Genomic DNA, 19,509 nt, shown 5'->3' with positions numbered 1-19,509 from the left:
GGTGTTGCACATGGAGAGGCAATTGTCAAAACCTTGGGTTTGCCATGTGGTCACTCACATCTGACTCTGTTGTGTGTTTAGTGTGCACTAGAGGAAAATTAACGCAGTTTACTCCAGCAATCCAAGCAAAGAGAGTTGCATATTTGTGGATGGAGAGGAATAGAGGAGCAATTTTGAGAGAGAAGAGGGCAAACGATGAAATACACAGCTGTCACGACTCAAACACAGACCACGCACATGTTTGCCAGGGTGGAGGATGACAGGAACATGTCATAGAGATGTGTGGGGGCGAAACGCTGATCCACACACCAAACAAGCTGTAGGCAAATGCATAAATCTGCCTCGTGCTTTCAACACTATTACCCTTAAATCCACAGGTGTGTGTGTGTGTGTGTATAGGCAAGCAGATTGTGTACACAAAAACAAATGAGAAGTTTTGAGAAGTGACCAAGGGAAACAGACAGGTGGAGACGCAGCCAATCACTGGTGCAATAAACACAATTGCATAATGGTTTCTCCATGGATACTGAACATTTATGTAAAGCGTTTGCACACAAGATGCTGGTTAGTGCAGAAGCTGTTTTTAACTTGTCTTGAGTAGACGCCCACAAGCTGATGTGTAGAGCTCCATGAAGAGGGCTGCCAGAAACCTTGGAGACGCTGTTTAGATCGGAAGTAGTTAGCTGTGCTCGCTGTTAGTATTGCTCATATGTGGGTTTAGTGAGTTGAACAAACTTCTAACTGGATATTTCATGTAAAACAAAACAAGCATTCTGTCATCATTTACTCACGTTCTTCCAAACTTGTTTGCCTTTCTTCCTTCCATTTAAAGGAAGATATTTCAAGAAATGTTTTTGTCCTTACAGTAAAAAGTCAATGGGGTTCAATCTTGTTTGACCCCAAAATTCTTTAAAATATCTTCTTTTACATTGGGTAGAAGAAAATAAGATAATAAATAATTTTTGTTTTTGGGTGAACTATTATAATACTTTTAAGCATTAAGTATTACCTCAAATCGTATGCTATCACATTTCGAAATTATTCGATCAGTTTTATTCTAGTAGTAGCTGTAGTGACTTTTTTGTGCTTTTGTCTTTCATGTGATTTTAATATTTCTCATTCTCAAAACTGGATCTGATAAACCAACAGAAAAAAAACTTGTGTATAATTGCATGGATTGATTGATTGATTGATTGATTGATTGATTGATTGGCCTATTAAAATGCTTTGTGGGACAAAATATGTCCGCAGCAATACTGTAAAAAATTGTTTGATCAGTAAGTCATCACATATCAGTAGAAATGACTTGTACAGTCAATTAGATTATAGTTTTTTAAAATTTACATTTTTGAAACATTTTCAAGTGAAAAAGTTGAAATAGTTGGAAATTTTGGTAGTGTTCTACAATGATGCAAACTTCTCACATTTCTACTTGAATCCCAAACTTGTCATTACAAGTGAAAGGATTGAAATTATTTCCTTAAGAAATTAACTCCTCATGAAGCCAAAATTCAGGAACACACAACAGATTCCATGCCACACACAAAACCATAAAACAATAAAACTGATCTAGAGCAGAAAATCTTCAAAGAGAGCAAACAACACCTATCTCCGTTCCTCCCTCTCCTCTCTCCTCCTGCCTCTAAACTCTCACACTTCTCCCCTAAAAGCAAGAATATGCATATGGCATGCCATATCTTGCAAATATGTTGTTTTTTCCACTTCATGTTTGGTATAATTTTAAAGGTCTCTGTGCGATTGGTAAAATGGTCTCAATTTCACAGTAGTGACTTGTATTATTAAAAATATTGAAAACTTTTGTAGAATTGTGTTCTGCTGAGGAAGGTGTGTGTCCCACTTTAGGGTCTGTGAGAATGTTTTCCTATCTCTGGCCAGGTGCAATCCTGGGGTCACGAGAACCTAACAAAGCAAAAGGTTTTTATGTTTTTTACAACTGATTTGAAGATTTCCTTGTATGAAAGGGAAATGACAAGCATTACTTTGGGAATCTGTAGTGAGAAAACCCCCCATGCAGTGTGTGAGAGTCTCTGGAGCTCTGCACCAGTACTCTCGCTGCTGTGTGTCTCTCTGCTGTCAGGTATGATTAAAAAATGTAATTGTGTTAAACACATTGTGCCCATAGAGCACACTATATAGTTGTTTGTGCTACTAGATGTGCACATAGGCTAGTTAAGTTTATTCTTTAAAACACGATAACTTTGCTGTAAGTTTTCTTTTAGATACTTAGGTAAAAGGTTGTTGATGCTATGCATTCTAGACCGTGTGTCTTGTGTTAAATTAGGATAATTGTTACATGTGTGATTATGTTAAATTTGTTTGTCTCCTGCACGGAACACTTGGCTATTTTCCATATAGTTACAGTGAACCATGTACAGAAGCATAGAATTGCCATGAGGTTACAATGTGATTCACAATTTCATTATCTTTTATAAATTGGTTTCTAATCATTTCATTATGTAATTGGCATGATACAGTTTTACCTGACTAATAATAAATAGATATATTTGATCTATTCTGACCTCTTCTGTAATAATTTTTCAAGTAGGTTAATGTCTAATGGTATTTCCGCAAATCTGCGTTCAGGACAGATCATACTGCAGCACCAATGGATGAGCCATGGGGAACACCATTAGGTGCTTTAGATTTCTGACTGTCGCTGACTTAACACGGTGTAGCTCTCGTGGTTATAGGATTCAGCACTGATGAGTTTGTATCCATGCGTTCACTATCAGTGTAATTCCTATTGATTCCTGGTCCCTAATGAACGAAGAATTGAAAGTTTGGGATTTCCAGAATACTCAAATATCTAAATTAATAAACAATCCATATCTGTGCTCAGCTTTTGATAGAACTATTGCCTAAATGTAATGATCATGTGAAATTGGAGTCAGATTGTACAGAGAGCTAGACTAAAATTTTAACTAAATCCTGATAAATTCACAAGCGCAAGTAAAAGACGGAATATCCATTAAACCTTTGACCAGGCCACTGGATTCCACTTTTTGGGCCTGCGGGTGGATCCATACACAAGTTTTACAGAAAAGTTAGTTTTGTCAACATGCAATTTCCATCCTACAATAACAGCATTACAGAGTCTCAGAAGTACAACTTCACATGAAACACATTTCCTCATGTGGTTCTCTAACAAGAACAATCACCTCAGTCATCCACATCACCATCAGTATGTTCTTGCGGTGACTGGCTCTCAGCAGCAGGTCTCACAGGGAATGATGGCACCTTAACACATCATGATTGAAAGCAATTCACTTTAAAGGGTTAGTTCACCCAAAAATGAAAATTAGGCCATAAATTACTCACCCTGGGCCTCAAGGTATCCTAGATGTATATGACTTTCTTCTTTCAGACGAATTAGGGGTGCTCCGATCACGATCGGCCAATCGTTAATGCGCATCTCGTCAGTAAAGCAGGTTCTCTAATCAGCAGTAAATTCCATCAGGTACCTCTAATTCACCGCTGATTAGAGAACCGGCTTTACTGACGAAATACGCATAACGATCGGCCAATCGTGATCAGCACACCCCTAAGACGAATCCAGTCATAGTTATATTAAAAATTGTCTTTGATCTTTCAAGCCGTTTCATGGTACTCAGTGGGTGTTGCAGAGCTTCAGTCCAAAAGTAGTGAAATAAAAACCGCCCATCCTTAAATAAAAGTGTCTTTAACTGCTCCGGGAGGTGAACACTACGCACTACGATCCCCTGTTACACCGGCCTACTGCCTATCCTGCCAGATGTGGCTACATCTGTTTGCACTACAGCGTGGATCACGCGGATCATCAAAAGAGGCGCTAATCTACGAAATCTCTGGTCACTGGATGCGAAGCCATCAATCATATGCCCTGAGGAAATTACATTATTCATTTAGCTGACGCTTTTATCCAAAGCAACTTACAATTGCTAATTATGTCAGAGGTTGCACGCCTCTGGAGCAGCTAGGGGTTAAGTGTCTTGCTCAGGGACACATTGGTGTCTCACAGTGTATTCGAACCCGGGTCTCTCAAACCAAAGGCATGTGTATTATCCACTGTTATTTATATCGGAGAACTGGCTTCGCAGCTGTGAGTTGGATCCTTTAATTGAACTTTCCCCAAATGACTGTCAGTTTTTCTTAGTTCTTGGAGCTTTGGCACGGGTATTTAGAAACATTTTTAAGTGCCACCAGGCGAGCACTGCCTACAGATCATTATAATACATTTGAAGTTCAATTACTCCAGTTACAGTTGCCTTGTCCAATAATTTGTATGACAAGGTTTTATTCAGCACTTTGCTGGTTTTCTTTCAAACATTGTGCCTTCTAAGGACAGTGTAATTATTCTCTTTGATTTTAATATTCATGTCTGCTGCCCCTCCAAGCCAATGGTTAGGGACTTTATTCAGCTCATTTAATCTTAATCTTACACAGCGTATTTCTGGCACTACTCATGACCATCTGATCTGATCTGATCTTATCTTATGGAATTTCTGTACATAATGTTGATATGTCTGCCTATTCTTTTTAATATCGCAATGTCTGGTCCAGTTCAGAAATCATTTTACTCACAGTCTTTTTTTTTTTTTTTTGTATTGTCACCTCTGATCCAGCCAGTCTTTTCTCTGAGGCCTTCTATTCTCTGTCTGAAAGTGTGTTAAAACTTCCTGACTCAGATCTTGGAAAAGAAGAAATAACGCTTTTTAATAATGCCTGCTCTTGTGTTTTAGTTTCTGTTGCTCCTTTTAAAGTTTTAAAACCCAAACGAAGGTCAGAACCTTGGATAAATAGTAATATACGAGCTTTCAGACAGGAATGTAAGAAAGGAATATCTTTCTGAATTAATATTTTTTAAAAATTCACACAATCAAAAAATTCTGTTTAATATACGTTAAATACTATTTTTTTCTCCTGCTAACATTTTTGGTCTGGTCAGTACTCCTGTGAGACCTGTGCAGCATTCCTACATTTTTTATGGGAAAGGTGGACGCCATATGGTCTACTGTTACAATGTGCAGTCTTAACCTCTGAACCACTCACTTGCCATGCTTTTTTTGAATGGTTTGAACTAGTGATGCACCGAAATGAAAATATATAGGGCTCTTGTATAGGGCTGTCACTTTTGTGAAAAAAAAATCCTGTTCGATTTTTGAGACATAGGCAAAGTGTTCATTGAATCGTTAGTAAATTGCCTATATTTGGCGTTGATCCATTTTTCAACGCCAAATATAGGCAAATCCACCGACAACTAAACAGGCATTAGGGCGAACGTAAAGAGGGCGCTTGAGACGCGCACAAGTCAGCAATGTGGACTGCCAGAACATCAATGAAAAACATTACTGAAGGCTACATTGATATTATGCACTAATAGGCTGTGTGTGTGTGTGTGTGTGTGTGTGTGTGTGTGTCAGAACCTGCAGTTGCTGTGTGACGTGCGTTCGCTGCGAGCGTATAGTGGCGAGCTGGACGCACTCCAAAAGATGGCCGTTAAAATCGATACCCTATTTTCGTTTTCGAAACTTGTGTTGGTTGGTTGGTCCGATCGATTGTGCAGCTTTTGTGAAAAGCTTCTTTTGATTGTGACAGCCCTTTGACATGCTTAATCTTTGATAGGCAGATGCGTGATAACAGCTCGACCGTGAGTGAAACCTAAGCGCTTGCGCACGGATGGGAGGGGCGGGTGACATTCATTTTCGGTTTACGTTTTCGGCTGTTTTTTTTCTTTCGGCCCGAAACCAATAATGCCATTTCGGCCGAAGATTTTCGGCGGCCGAAATTTCGGTGCACCCCTAGTTTGAACCAATATCTCTTTCTGAGCTGGGCGATATAGTTCACAAGATTAAGCCTACCACTTCTACTGTGGATTTTATCCCCACTCGACTCTTTAAAGAGGTCCTGGATACTATTAGCCTTAGTGTATTGGCTATTATAAACAGATCCTCAGACAGTGGCCATGTTCCTATATGCTTCGAATGTGCAGTGATCACGCCTCTTCTTAAGAAGCTAAATTTTAAACCAATCTTAATAACTTAAGCCCTATTTCTAAGTTGCCATTCCTGTCAAAAAATTTTGAGAAAATTGTTTTTAATCATTTATCTTCATTTTTTTAATAAAAATTTTTTTTAGATACATTTCTGTCTGGTCTTAGAGACCATCATAGCACTACGCCTCTATTGCTTAAGGTGTCAAACAATCTACTTCTTGCTTTGGACTCCAGTAGATCTGCTATTTTAATGCTACTCGATCTTAGTTCTGCATTTGATTCAGTTGATCATGCTACCTTTTTTCCTACATTTTCGGGATGAAGTTGGCGTTAGGGGAACGGCACTGGATTGGTTCTTATCATACCTCTCTGATAGATCAGTTAAGGTGATGATTGGAAACTCGTCCTCTCCTTCTGCTCCTTCTCCTTTCACCTATGGGGTACCTCAGAGGTCCCTCTTGGGGCCTATCTTATTTTGTTTGTATATGCTCCCCTTGGGTCCGATCATGAGGAAATATAATATTTCATATCATTTTTATGCTGACGATACTCAGATCTACATTCCTCTTAGCTCTGATCACTCTTATTCTGACCTTTTTAATTGCTTTGAAGATATTAAAGGGGTCATATGATGCTTTTTTAAAGATCATTATTTTGTGTGTTTGGTGTACAGTACATTATTGTACAGTAGGTCCTCTATGCCCAGCCTTTCTCAAACGTATCGTTTTTTACAAAGTCCCTCCTTCCGACAAGCGCAGTCTGCTCTGATTGGCCAACTGACCCAGTGCATTGTGATTGGTTGAACAACATAAGCACTCGTTGGAAATTGAGTGACATACAAAGTGCAAAACTCTGCATTTAAATAATCAATAGCAAACACTTAAACTAATAACAAAACATACTTCCAGTAACTGATTCAGAAGCGCCAGTTTGTCGTAGCAAAGTCAGAATTACTTAGAATTACAATTAAATGGTCGTCCATAAAATGCGTTGGTGTTCTGTTGTAAGTAATCTTAAAGTCTTTAATCTTAAAAAACTTCAATTTTATAGATTCCTAAATCCATCTACTTTCGGAAGGCCAAATAAAATAAAGACACACAGCATCTCCCTGACATGGCTGCTTCAACACTAACTGCGGTTACTGAAACCACATCTTCTTTCTTTGCAAGAGCATTTGGGCGGCATTATGCAAATATTCCCACATTGTGACGTAGACATGTGGGGGCGTGTTTGAATGAGCCATTTTAGGGGGCCGTGGCAAAGTCTTAATTTTGATAAAGAATATCTCTTTGGTTTTGAGTCTTTAGTCTTCGCAACTTCAGGGATCTTATCTATGCTTGTAACACTCCAATAAGAAAGGAAAACTTGAAATCACATCATATGACCCCTTAAAAGGCTGGACTGGCAGAAACTTTCTTCAACTAAATGAGAGCAAAACTGAGATTGTTGTCATTGGACCCCCAGGTGCTGTCTCTGATATCACTATTAATCTAGATTCAATGTCATCAAGTATTCATTCTTTTGCAAAAAACTTAGGTTTGATTTTTGACACTGATATAAATTTTGAAAAACAGATAAGTGCTGTGGTGAAGAGCAGCTTCTTTCAACTAAGGCAAATAGTCAAATTAAAATATATGCTCAAGGACTTGGAGATAGTTACTCATGCCTTCATCACTTCCAGACTTGATTATTGCAATGTGCTTTATATGGGTTTCAATCATTCATCGCTGAATCACTTGCAGTTGGTCCAGAACACAGCCACGAGGATTCTGACTGGTACTAAGAGAAGAGAAAGCATTTCTCCTGTCCTAGCATCTCAATGGTTGAAGGTGCAGCATAGGATCCATTTTAAAATTATATTATTTGTCTATAAAGCATTAAATGATCTAGCCCCATCATATTTGTCTGAACTTCTCAGCTATGAGCAATCCTCTTGCTCTCTCAGATCCTCTGATAAACTTTTCTTGCATATACCTTGCTTTTGCTTGAAATTTAAAGGGGTATCAGGCTTTTTCTGTAGCCTGTCCCAGACTGTGGAACAGCATACCTCTGGACATTAGATCTGTGCCTTTCCTTCTTGTTTTTAAATGGGCGCTTTTTATTTAACTTTTTTGGACTGATGCATACAACACCTACTGAGTGCCATGAAAAAGCTTGAAAGATCAAACACATTTTTTTTATAACTCAGACTGGATTATTCTGATAGAAAAATGCCATATGCATCTAGGATGACTTCAGAGTTATTTATGGGCTAATTTTCATTTTGGGGTGAACTAACCCTTTAACTCAAACTTCAAATAGAGCTTTTTATTTTGCATATAGTTGACATCAGTGGTCTGCAGTAGGAGAAAGCATCAGTCATCTTGGTGCAAGGTCAAAAGACACTCATCCATTCTTTTTCACGTCTAATTAATTAATCATTTTACTGTCGGTGAAATCAATAATGTTGGTGCTCTATTTGTACTTCACTAATTAGATTGTAATATATTATACCTTTTTGATATTCTTTAATTTGCATTTAAGTCAAATTAAATATGGCATATTCCCTGATTCAGTGTTATCTTAGTATCATATACCAGTTTTTTATAAATATTTGTATTTTTTGCATTTTACATTTTATATTTTCCATTTAATTTAGATTTTACTAATTTTATTGTGTTTTTGCCATTTTCATTAGTCATTTTCTATGCATTATTTCAGTTTTAATTTTATTTATCCATTTAATTTTAATTTGAGGACATTTTTTTTGTTTTTGTTTTTTGTGGTTTTAGTTTACATTAAACATACAGTAATGCCTTCCACATGCCTTGATTAATCTCCATACAGAGGCGCGGTATTACTTAAATATATAATAATTAATGTATACCATGCCTGTGTTATTTTAGCATCATTGTTATTCTACTATATTTTTGTAAGTATTTTGAAATTTATTTTATATTCTATATTTATATTTCCTGTTTTCACTAATTTTAGTAATTTTTTTGTGATTTAATTGTGTTTTTAGTCTTTTGTATTCGTTTGAGTTTGTGTGTGTGTGTGTGTGTGTGTGTTTCTTTCAGTTATACAAATTTCAGTTTTACTTATTTTACTACTTTATGTTAAACAAAATGAAAATTAGAAATATTGCCTTGTCAACTATAGCTGAAATAAAATAGGTTTATTCATTTATATATATATTTTTTAATTTAAGTTTATTTCATTTAACGTTTCTTTTGTTTGAAGTTATTAAATATTTTATGCTTTTAGTTTTATTTAGTGATAACCCTGTACCATGCACATTATGCAATGGAAAAAGCATGAAGAATTCTTGTGGCTAAAATATCTTTTTTTTTTTTTTTTTATGCAGCTCTCAGAACATGGTGAATATTTCTGCAAAAACCTACACAGCACCCAACCTTCAGATAACACTTTTATGTGCATGTTTTTGTTGTGTTGGTGGGTTGGGCTGCAGTGTAGATGTCTTCAGTGGTTATATGTGGACGTGTTACGCAGCAGCTCTGGCCGGCTCCATTTCTCCTCATCTCCATAGAGACAGATGGCAGAGGTCAGTGAGATCACACAGAAGGCCCTTTCAATGCTATATAAAGGCAGAGCTCACCTGTGAGCCAGGTATCACACAGTCTCTCTGTCTGAGAGGTGTGCGTGTGTGTGTGTGTGTGTGTGTGTGTGTGTGTGTGTGTGTGTGTGTGCTACCAGCTACCACCCTCTCTCAGAAGTACATTTGAGTGTGTCCTTTATAAAACAACAATGTCTCAGATGTTTTTCAATGTGAATGCAGGTCAAAGATATAAAACAGATTCAAGCAAACTCTAAACTATACACTTTTAATAAAAAAAAACACACTAACTAAATGACAGACACAGACTAAAATGAAGCCACATGCAGCTGTTATTAAACTGAATCTTAGTGTTGGTTTTGCGTGTATATTAATGTGATAAATCACACTTCTACTGTTGTTTCTGCATTTACAATGGTAAATTTTCAAATTCAGCCTATGTCATGTTAACATTGATGGTATGATTTTTGTTTACAAGTGTACAATGTACTGTGTCCACTTTATGTGCAGTGTAAAAGCAAACTAAGAACCACTGTTATAGAAATAATAATAATGATCTTAATTAACTATAGTGCCTTTTAAAGTTACACTTTATTTTAAGGTGTCCTTGTTACAGTGTAATTATATACAGGTGCTTCTCAATGAATTAGAATGTCATGAAAAAGTTCATTTATTTCAGTTATTCAACTCAAATTGTGAAACTTGTGTATTAAATAAATTCAGTGCACACAGACTGAAGTAGTTTAAGTCTTTGGTTATTTTCATTGTGATGATTTAAGCTCACATTTAACCAAAATCCACCAAATCACAATCTCACTAAATTAGAATACTTCAAAAAAAAAAATTTTTTTAGTGAATTGTTGGCCTTCTGGAAATTGGAATTTACTGTACATGTACTCAATACTTGGTAGGGGCTTCTTTTGCTTTAATTACGGCCTCAATTCGACGTGGCATGGAGGTGATCAGTTTGTGGCACTGCTGAGGTGGTATGGAAGCCCGGGTTTCTTTGACAGTGGCCTTCAGCTCATCTGCATTTTTTGGTCTCTTGTTTACAATACAATACAGATTCTCTATGGGGTCTCTATGGCCAGTCAAGCACACCAACACCATGGTCATTTAACCAACTTTTGTTGCTTTTGGCAGTGTGGGCAGGTGCCAAATCCTGCTGGAAAATGAAATCAGCATCTACAAATGCTGGTCAGCAGAAGGAAGCAGGAAGTGCTCCAAAATTTCTTGGTAAACGTGTGCAGTGACTTTGGTTTTCCAAAAACACAATGGACCAACACCAGCAGATGACATTGCACTCCAAATCATCACAGACTGTGGAAACTTAACACTGGACTTCAAGCAACTTGGGCTTTGAGCTTCTCCACCCTTTCTTTAGACACTATGGCTTTGGTTTCCAAATGAAATACAAAACTTGCTCTCATCTGAAAAGAGGACTTTGGACCACTGGGCAACAGTCTAGTTCTTCTTCTCCTTAGCCCAGGTAAGACGCCTCAGGAGTGGCTTAACAAGAGGAATACGACAACTGTATCCAAATTCCTTGACACATCTATGTGTGGTGGCTCTTGATGCCTTGACACCAGCCTCAGTCCATTTCTTGTAAAGTTCACTCAAATTCTTGAATCAATTTCGCTTCACAATCCTCATAAGGCTGCGGTTCCCTCTGTTGGTTGTGCATTTTTTTTGTCTCCACACTTTTTCCTTCCACATTCAAAGTCACTTAAATCCCTTTTCTTCCCCATTCTGATGCTCAGTTTGAACTTCAGCAAGTCGTCTTCACCACATCTAGATGCCTAAATGCACTTGCTGCCAATGTGATTGGCTGATTAGCCATTTGTGTTACCAAGCAATTGAACAGGTGTACCTAATAAAGTGGCCTGTGAGTGTATAGCTGCTGTCGCTGTCCTTAATGTTAATCCAAAAATTTTAAAGAGAGAAAATCACTCACTGCTCTTTACTGAATTACTTTGTAGTTTACACTGTGTATTTAAAACACTGCAGTGAAGACTATGCATATTGGTTTTCTGTACCTGAACACCTAAGCCTAAAAACTTGAATAATTTAGTTTATTTTCAATCTTTGTTCTATTTATTTGAGCTATTAACACAAGGATCATGTGACACTGAAGACTGGAGTAATGATGCTGAAAATTCAGCTTTGCATTACAGGAATAAATTAATTAAATTTAATTAATTAATTAATTAATTAATTAATTAAGAGTATTAAATGCAGCCTTGATGAGCGTTGAAGACTTTCAAATTTTATTTTTTAATTTCATTAAAAAAATCTTACCAACCCCAAACTTTTAAGCATAGTACTGTAGCTATACAGTATGTTTGCCTTTTACTGACATTCTGCCCTTTTTTTTTTTTCAAATTTTTCTTTGTATATTTTTCCATTTTTCCTCCACCATGTCCTCTTCCTTTTCTGTGGCTTTATATGGCTTGGCAACAGTTCTAGCAGTTCTTTTCTAAAGCTATATGACAATTTCACCCTCCCCTTTATGTTCCTGTCCAGGATTTAGGATGATGTGCATAGCATACATTATCTTAAAATAACAGCAAGACAGTGAATTTGTACATTTTCTGTAAAACAATATGAATATTGCTTGCCTATATTATCAGTGCTATTGAAACCACCAGATAAACACGCAAACAATGTTAAAAGCTGGATTTTCACCACATTGGGTCTAAAGAACATTTTGTGCATTAAAAAGGTTCTACTGAAGTTGGAAGTTATTCATCGATTCCAATGAAGAACCATGATCTGTCTTTTTCTTAAGAAATTGTGATTTATTGGTATTCACTCTGGAACCCATTATTTGAATGAAGAACGGCCCAGTGGTAGGCTATCTGTACTTTTAAGCAGTGAGAGCGGCTGTGTTTAGTCATTTTCAGAAATGCAGGGTACACAGGTACAGACACATATCTGGGACAACGCTCGCTTAAAGGCGAAAACTGTCATGACTACAAGCTCACTGCCGTCAAATCGTGGGATGCCCTTTGGCGTCTGTGTACCTCAGCATTCAGGGCAGTGTCGGATCTGTTTTGGTGCGAAGCGCTCTGCTTGAGTGTGATGATGATGATGACAAAGACAAAATACTTGGATGCGTTTCAACAGAGAGGAACTGCATTAGTCCCTGCACATCTCTTTACATTCATCTCATTAGCTAGGAAAAGTCTGCCATCTACTGGTAGAGATAGTTCCAATACACGTTAGACTTTGAACCAATCCCAAAACATAGTTGGATGGAGAATAAAATCTATCTATCTATCTATCTATCTATCTATCTATCTATCTATCTATCTATCTATCTGTCTGTCTATCTATGTGTCTATCTATCGATCTGTCTATCTGTCGATCTGTCTATCTGTCTATCTGTCGATCTATCTATCTATCTATCTATCTATCTATCTATCTATCTATCTATCTATCTATCTATCTATCTATCTATCTATCTGTGTCTATCTATCAATCTGTCTATCTGTCGATCTATCTATCTATCTATCTATCTATCTATCTATCTGCGTGCCATTGCATTAATGAAAAACGAAATGCAATGAAAAATTAAATTATGAAAAATTAACATAAATGTCCAAATACATCTTGAGATAATATTAAATAATTTTATTTAAAATTAATTGCACACATACACATATATAGGCATTTTAAATGAACTTATTTTTTACGTACATATGTAGAAAATGTAAGTTTATTTAAAGTATATGTTAACATGAATCAAGAAGATCAGATTTTTATGATGACATGCAAACTGTCCAATATATGATGTGCATTTTACAGTCACTAATGTAATATTGAATCCCAGGAACCTTTAAAATGACTTTTGAAAAGGTCTCAGGTGTCTGCCCTGTTCGGATGAGCTCAGTCCTGCTTCTCTATGACAGTCTCTGGCAGAAGGGTGAGTTTTAACTGCTCTTGTCCAGATATTCCAGATTAGGGGCATCTAGACGCTGCTCCATGTCCTTGTTCTTGGCGAACTCTTTGAGCATGTCCATCACCTCGCTCTGGTACACATCAGGTGTTGGCTGAGCCTCTGACGGGAGGAAGACCGTATTTAGAAACACATTCCTGGTCTTATTGTGTGTGATAAACCAGTGCATGTTATTACAAAGAAAAAAATCAATGGATGAAATCAAGTCAAAGTCTTGATTTAGATTTCAGCTGAATGCCTGAACTGTGTACCATTGTTCATCTCTTCTGTTTAGTTTGTCCGTTCATACATACCTGTTGCCCAGTAGTAGATGTCCCAGTCGTTGCTGGGTTCATTGATGAGTCTGTCATACTGCTTTAACTGAGATTCACTCATTGTGTTCAGGTACTGCTTAGCAAAAAGGCTGGTTAAAAATTTTAAAAAAAAATCACAGTCAGAGCAGTTACATAGTATGTAGTAATAAATATTATGCTTATTTATGGTTTTAAAAATTTTTTTAAGTTAATATGATTAAGAATAATAATGGTAGCACTTTACAATAAGGTTCCATTTGTCAACATTAGCTAACTTTTAGTTAACATGAACTAACAATGAAAAATACAGTTATTATATTTACTTTAGTATTAATATTCACTAATACATTATTACAATCAAACGTTGTATTTGTTCATGTTATTTAATAGACATGAACCAATAATGAACAGTATTTTATTAACTTATTTCAACAAAGATTAATTCATAAATACTGTGACAAATGCTTATTGTTAGGTCATTTCAGTTAATACATTAACCAGTGTTAACAAATGGAACCTTATTATATATGTATACATGTATATATATATATATATATATATATATATATATATATATATATATACATATACATGTATATATATATATATATATATATATATATATATATACACACACACACTGAGATACTGTTATAGTCTTTTTTCATATTTTTTATTAATTATTTTATATCTTCTTTTTTCATTTTAATTGGAGTAATTTTGTTGTGTGCTTGTCATTTCTAATAGTTTTTGTTTTTATTGTGTATATAGTTTGTGCCCATTTTTATTTCCAATTTAGTTATTCTCATACATCAAGATATATTTACACACACACATATATATATGTGTGTATAGGGCAGTTTTCACCACCCTCGGCAGTGCCTTGCGGTCAGCCATATGGGAACTGCTCAGTGGCTGACCGCAGGGCACTGCAGACGGTGGTGAAAACTGCCCAACGCATCACAGGGACACCACTTCCTGCTATTAAGGACATCCAGAGGAAACGCTGTCTACGACTAGCTCGCAGCGTTCTCAAGGACTCCTCTCACCCTGATCACAGACTGTTTAACCTCCTGCCCTCTGGGAGGCGCTTTTGCCTATAGTGTACATACACTTTTACATAATCCATCTGTATAGTATGTTCATAGTACACATATCTGTATATCATGCTGATAGTATTTAAAATCTGTAAATTATGTCCATAATACTTATCTGTATAGTTATTGTAGACCTGGTATATTCTGTACTTACTGCTTATTGCACTTCTGGTTAGATGCGAACTGCATTTCGTTGCCTTGTACCTTACATGTGCAGTGACAATAAAGTTGAATCTAATCTATATATATAGTGCCATGAAAAGGTTTTTGCAACCTTTTTTTTTTTGCATATTTGTCACACTTAAATGATTCAGATCATTATACAAATTGTAATATTAGACAAAGACAATGAAAAAATTTCTTACGTTTATTACATTTATTACGGGAAAAAAGCTGTCAAAACTTGTCTGGCCCAATGTGAAATATGTACTTAGATACACTTACCCCTGGTTTCACAGACAGGGCTTAAGACTAGTCCTAGACTAAAATGTAAGTCTGAGCTGTTTCCACTGAAATAAACTTACACTGACTGATCTTAAAAATATATCAGTGCCTTTTTAGTTTTAAGATGCACATCGGTAATGTTTTTTTCTAAGCATGTTTATAAAAATGACTTAAATGTCCTAATTGATCTATGGTCTAATCCTGGCTTAGTCTAAGCCCTGTCTGTGAAACCGGGCCTTAGACAATATTATATGCTGATGCCAAGACTAGAATAAGTTAAGCTGTCTGTTGAGTTGGTGGCATTTATATAGATGTGTTCGTGACCTGCTGACCTCAGAAGGATGCAGTTCTCCAGCATGCCTCTCTTGCGGCTCTCGTACAGGAGTCTCTTCTTCTTGATCTCCAGGGACTCTCCAGTCCTCTCCTGCCACGGAGGCAGAGGGATCTCAATGATGGTCGGTTCTGGAGCATCACCACGGTATCCCCGAGAAATCACTGGGCTGACAGCTGGACGCAGTGATGCCCAGCAAACAGAATGAACCACCTGGAAATATATAACTTTGGTTTACTATAATAACCCTGGTTTGTTCATATATATATATATATATATATATATATATATATATATATAGTGTGTGTTCATATATATATATATATATATATATATATATATATATATGTGTGTGTGTGTGTGTGTGTGTTCATATATATATGCACACAAACGTACAAAACAAAGTCTCAAGAGGTGAATAATCTGTAACATTAGATGTTCATAAACCAGCATTGTATTCTAAAAAAACTAATATTTTAAATTAGTATAAAAAAATAAAAGTCAAAAAAATGTGGCTTGTGTATGAAGTACACTTTTAGCGTAAGTGTCCTCCAATCTGCCCTTGCTGCTCATAGGACAACAGGATAAAAATCCAATCCAACTAAACAATTTATCCAAACCCCTGCGTTTATTTGTATGTTATACATTAGCTGTATGAAATTAGTATGATGGGCTGCAGAAAGAGGACCTTGATATCTCATTTCAGATACATGAGGTCAAATGTGAGCTTTAAAACTTGTCGCCACATTTGAATGAAAAAGCAAACAAACATACCTTTCGTGCTATAGTTGCTGAAAACATGTTATCGTGGAGTGTTTTCAGCGATGTGTGGCTGATCAGGTGTTTGGCTGACAGTTTTTTTTTTTTTTTAAGGAGAGTTTATGCAACTGTTTCACCATCAAGGCAAGAAACGCCGTGCAGCGAGCGCCATGTTGGGAAGGTCAATATCGCTTTCTTATTTGAATATTATTTGAATGCTGCTTTTAATAGATCTTTGTTTCCATGTTGTGCAGACGTGACGTGTGTGTATTTTAACCTTAATGTTTGTCCTTGACCTCTGGGCTGACACGCGCGAGTTTAATTAAGGTGAAGTCTTTGAAAGCTAGTCTTTGTTTTCCGGGGAATGTATTTCAGTGAGCGCTTGTGCGAGCGGATGGACGTCATTTTCAGCGTATATCAATTTTTAAAGGGACAGTGATACTAATTATGTACAGTAATCCCATAATAATTATCTTTGCTTTACGTTTATTATACGCAAAATAAGCACAAAACATATTCAATGTCTGAAGACAACCTTAAATTACATCCCAAAGCCTAAAACTACAGTTCCAGTTTGTCCCCAAAATACAAATTACAAAGGTCCTAATGACTTAAATCTGGGTGTACAAAGTTAACAAAAAATGTAGCAGTTATTTTAGTATTATTATTATTTTACATATATTTATTCAGAATTAGCTTTTATCTTAATAATTTGTTGTCATTTTAATACTTTGCTGTTTAAATATTACTATTTTGTTCAATTAAATTAATTTATTTACGTTTCGTTTTTTATTTCCAGTTTCATTTTAGTGCTTCATCCTCAGCACATCAGTTACTTGGCAAGGCACCATTTATCATTTTTTGTTTACATTTTTCATCTAATATTTATATTTTGTTTTTAGCTTTATTTGAATGAATAAATATGTATTTAATAGTTTGACTTAATAATGATAAACTGTGTGATGGCAAGTGCTTTGACATGATATTTCCGAGTTACATGGTAAGATTAAAATCACTTAAATAGCACTCTGTTCTCTACTTTTTTTGTCATTCCATCGCTTAACAGATGTGTCAATATGAATCATTGTTATATAGTAAAGATTAAAAAAAAAAAACATTGTGTTCTACAGAAAAAAATGACAGCAGACAAATTTAGAAAATAAGGGTGAAAAATGACATTTATTCTTGCCCTTCCAAAATACTGTGATTTTAAAAAAAAAATGTGTGAACCACACAACAGATACATTTCGATCTTTATTTAACAAAATTATAATTAACAAAAATTAAACATCATAAGCTTGCTTCAGATATAGAATAATGAACCAGACGTCTCCATGCCTTTGCCTGTATTTCTTACATTAGGATCAAGTCTTTGAAAATATGAGGTTGAGTGGCATGTACATCTTCAGTTTCACAGAAAGCTCCTCACTTCTCCAGCGGTGCATAATTCAACAGCTTCTCAATGAGATCCACGTGAGCCAGAAGCATCCGACGACAGCAGTATCTCTTCAAACCCAGAGCGTCAAGAGCATCACTGTGAAGACCAGCAGAGTGAGATTCAGTTTGACACCACTGTGATCACAGAAGAAATCACACCTATATGAAAGTTTATGAACTCACCCTTCTGTATACTCTGCTTGAAGAAGACCTAAATACGCCTCCCATTTGTTCCCAACAATCTTCCCACAAGTGAAGCAGCGAACGGGGATAATCATGGTGAAGCACCAGAGGCCTGAATTGAAGAAAAACTAAGCGTTTATCAGAAAACTCACGATTAGCCTGTTTTTGAATAGATTTTTCCAATCATTCACAATTATCAGAAAAGGATTTTCAGGAATAATTTCCTAGAGATTGCTGGACTTCTGACATTTGTATGTATTTTGTTTATTTGTATGTCAAGTACCAAACTTTTTAATAAAGATAAGCAATGTTTTTACTAGATCAGTGAATTAATATATATATATTAGTGTTTAAAAGTCTCTGCGATGTCTCTCAACAGTTCATGATGGCTTATGAGGTTTTACTCTGCAAATATATGTAAATAAATATGCTCGATAGATAGATAGATAGATAGATAGATAGATAGATAGATAGATAGATAGATAGATAGATAGATAGATAAGAAAACCACACAAAACTCAGTAATAGTTAGAGATATTCATGTGATGCCTAGATATTTACAGTAACACTACATAACATTTGTAATAGAGACGTTCAGCCCAAGATATGTTCCTTAGTTAAGAATCCATAACTAAACTCTTACAATTAGAACCGGTTATTATAATGGAAGATGTCAAAAAGATGTTAGAAACATTACCAAAACAATCTCGCACGCGACACACGTTCTTCTTGCGCCGCTTACAACAGACGCATTACATCTGCGTAAGTTCCGCGTTACGTTTGTCAAAAACGCACGGGTGGAAACAACGTCATGAGAGGAGATCCGCGCGCTTCTGAAGTGCGGAAGTGAGCAACATGAAAACATTCTGGGTGCTTCTTCCAGAGCCTGTCTACGGAGAGCCTTCCCACTCCCTATTAAGTCCTATTGTACCGAATTTTGGTTGCAGTACCACCGGAGTTCCACTGGGGGCGATCAACATGAGTGCACAATGAATGGGAGTCTATGGGGCTAGACGGCTAAATTTGTCCCTTTCACCAGATTGCATTAGAGAAATCTCAGATCTGATTGTAGGTTTTGCAAGTTCAACATGGGTTATAGGTCGAAAGTTGAATGAACGAGTACTTATGTCCTTTCGATTTCTTACAGGTTGAGTTGTTGTTGCCCATAACACGCTAGCATTCTGCTAATGAATGTGAATGTGTATGACGTCATTGACATTTTAAAAGACTTTTTAAAGCAAATAAGTGACTCTAAAAAATCTAACACCCAGCAATGTGTAATTTATTTGCATCTCCTTTCGAATACAACATTCAAATTACTAGACAAAAATTATATCTTGAGAAAAGTGGATTTTGAGGGGTATACCGCCATTGACCTCCATTCATTCTGCACTCGTCCTGTGAGCGCCCTCATATGGAACTGCAACCAGTTCAGAAGCCGGAAGTGTAGTGAGAGTGA

General features: G+C 36.3%; 2 protein-coding genes across 3 annotated transcripts; both read right to left on the bottom strand.

The window, feature by feature from the left end:
• Positions 1-13,166: 13,166 nt before the first annotated feature.
• Positions 13,167-16,769, bottom strand: LOC132113894 (succinate dehydrogenase assembly factor 2, mitochondrial). Its single transcript, XM_059521941.1, has 4 exons — positions 16,446-16,769; positions 15,673-15,884; positions 13,800-13,909; positions 13,167-13,608 (listed from the first exon to the last, which is right to left on the bottom strand). Exons 1-4 carry the CDS (start codon positions 16,470-16,472, stop codon positions 13,481-13,483), a joined length of 477 nt encoding a protein of 158 aa, XP_059377924.1. The 5' UTR covers positions 16,473-16,769; the 3' UTR covers positions 13,167-13,480.
• Positions 16,770-17,671: 902 nt separating this feature from the next.
• LOC132113879 (DNA-directed RNA polymerases I, II, and III subunit RPABC5) lies at positions 17,672-18,896 on the bottom strand. Of its 2 annotated transcripts, none has more exons than XM_059521928.1 (3): positions 18,748-18,896; positions 18,051-18,162; positions 17,672-17,964 (listed from the first exon to the last, which is right to left on the bottom strand). In XM_059521928.1, the coding sequence occupies exons 2-3, from the start codon at positions 18,143-18,145 to the stop codon at positions 17,856-17,858; spliced, it is 204 nt and encodes a 67-aa protein (XP_059377911.1). In that variant the 5' UTR covers positions 18,146-18,162; positions 18,748-18,896; the 3' UTR covers positions 17,672-17,855. The 2 variants fall into 2 exon arrangements, with proteins under 2 accessions (XP_059377911.1, XP_059377903.1); XM_059521920.1 differs by having other exon boundaries at positions 18,051-18,178; positions 18,748-18,847.
• Positions 18,897-19,509: the final 613 nt, after the last annotated feature.

Source organism: Carassius carassius, chromosome 3 (assembly GCF_963082965.1).
Source record: "Carassius carassius chromosome 3, fCarCar2.1, whole genome shotgun sequence".
NCBI classification, from domain to species: domain Eukaryota; kingdom Metazoa; phylum Chordata; class Actinopteri; order Cypriniformes; family Cyprinidae; genus Carassius; species Carassius carassius.
Note: the sequence above shows the minus strand (reverse complement) of the source record. Positions and strands in the feature narration are given on the sequence as shown.

What these genes read in the sequence shown, in the direction of transcription:
- LOC132113894 (XM_059521941.1), bottom strand. Translation starts at nt 16,472, where the DNA reads ATGTTTTCAGCAACTATAGCACGAAAG. An exon ending in GAGAACTGCATCCTTCTGAG is followed by an intron (nt 13,910 to 15,672) that starts GTCAGCAGGTCA and finishes ATTTTTAACCAG; the next exon opens with CCTTTTTGCTAAGCAGTACC. An exon ending in CATCTACTACTGGGCAACAG is followed by an intron (nt 13,609 to 13,799) that starts GTATGTATGAAC and finishes TCCTCCCGTCAG; the next exon opens with AGGCTCAGCCAACACCTGAT.
- LOC132113879 (XM_059521928.1), bottom strand. Translation starts at nt 18,145, where the DNA reads ATGATTATCCCCGTTCGCTGCTTCACTTGTGGGAAGATTGTTGGGAAC. An exon ending in CAAGCAGAGTATACAGAAGG is followed by an intron (nt 17,965 to 18,050) that starts GTGAGTTCATAA and finishes TGGTCTTCACAG; the next exon opens with TGATGCTCTTGACGCTCTGG.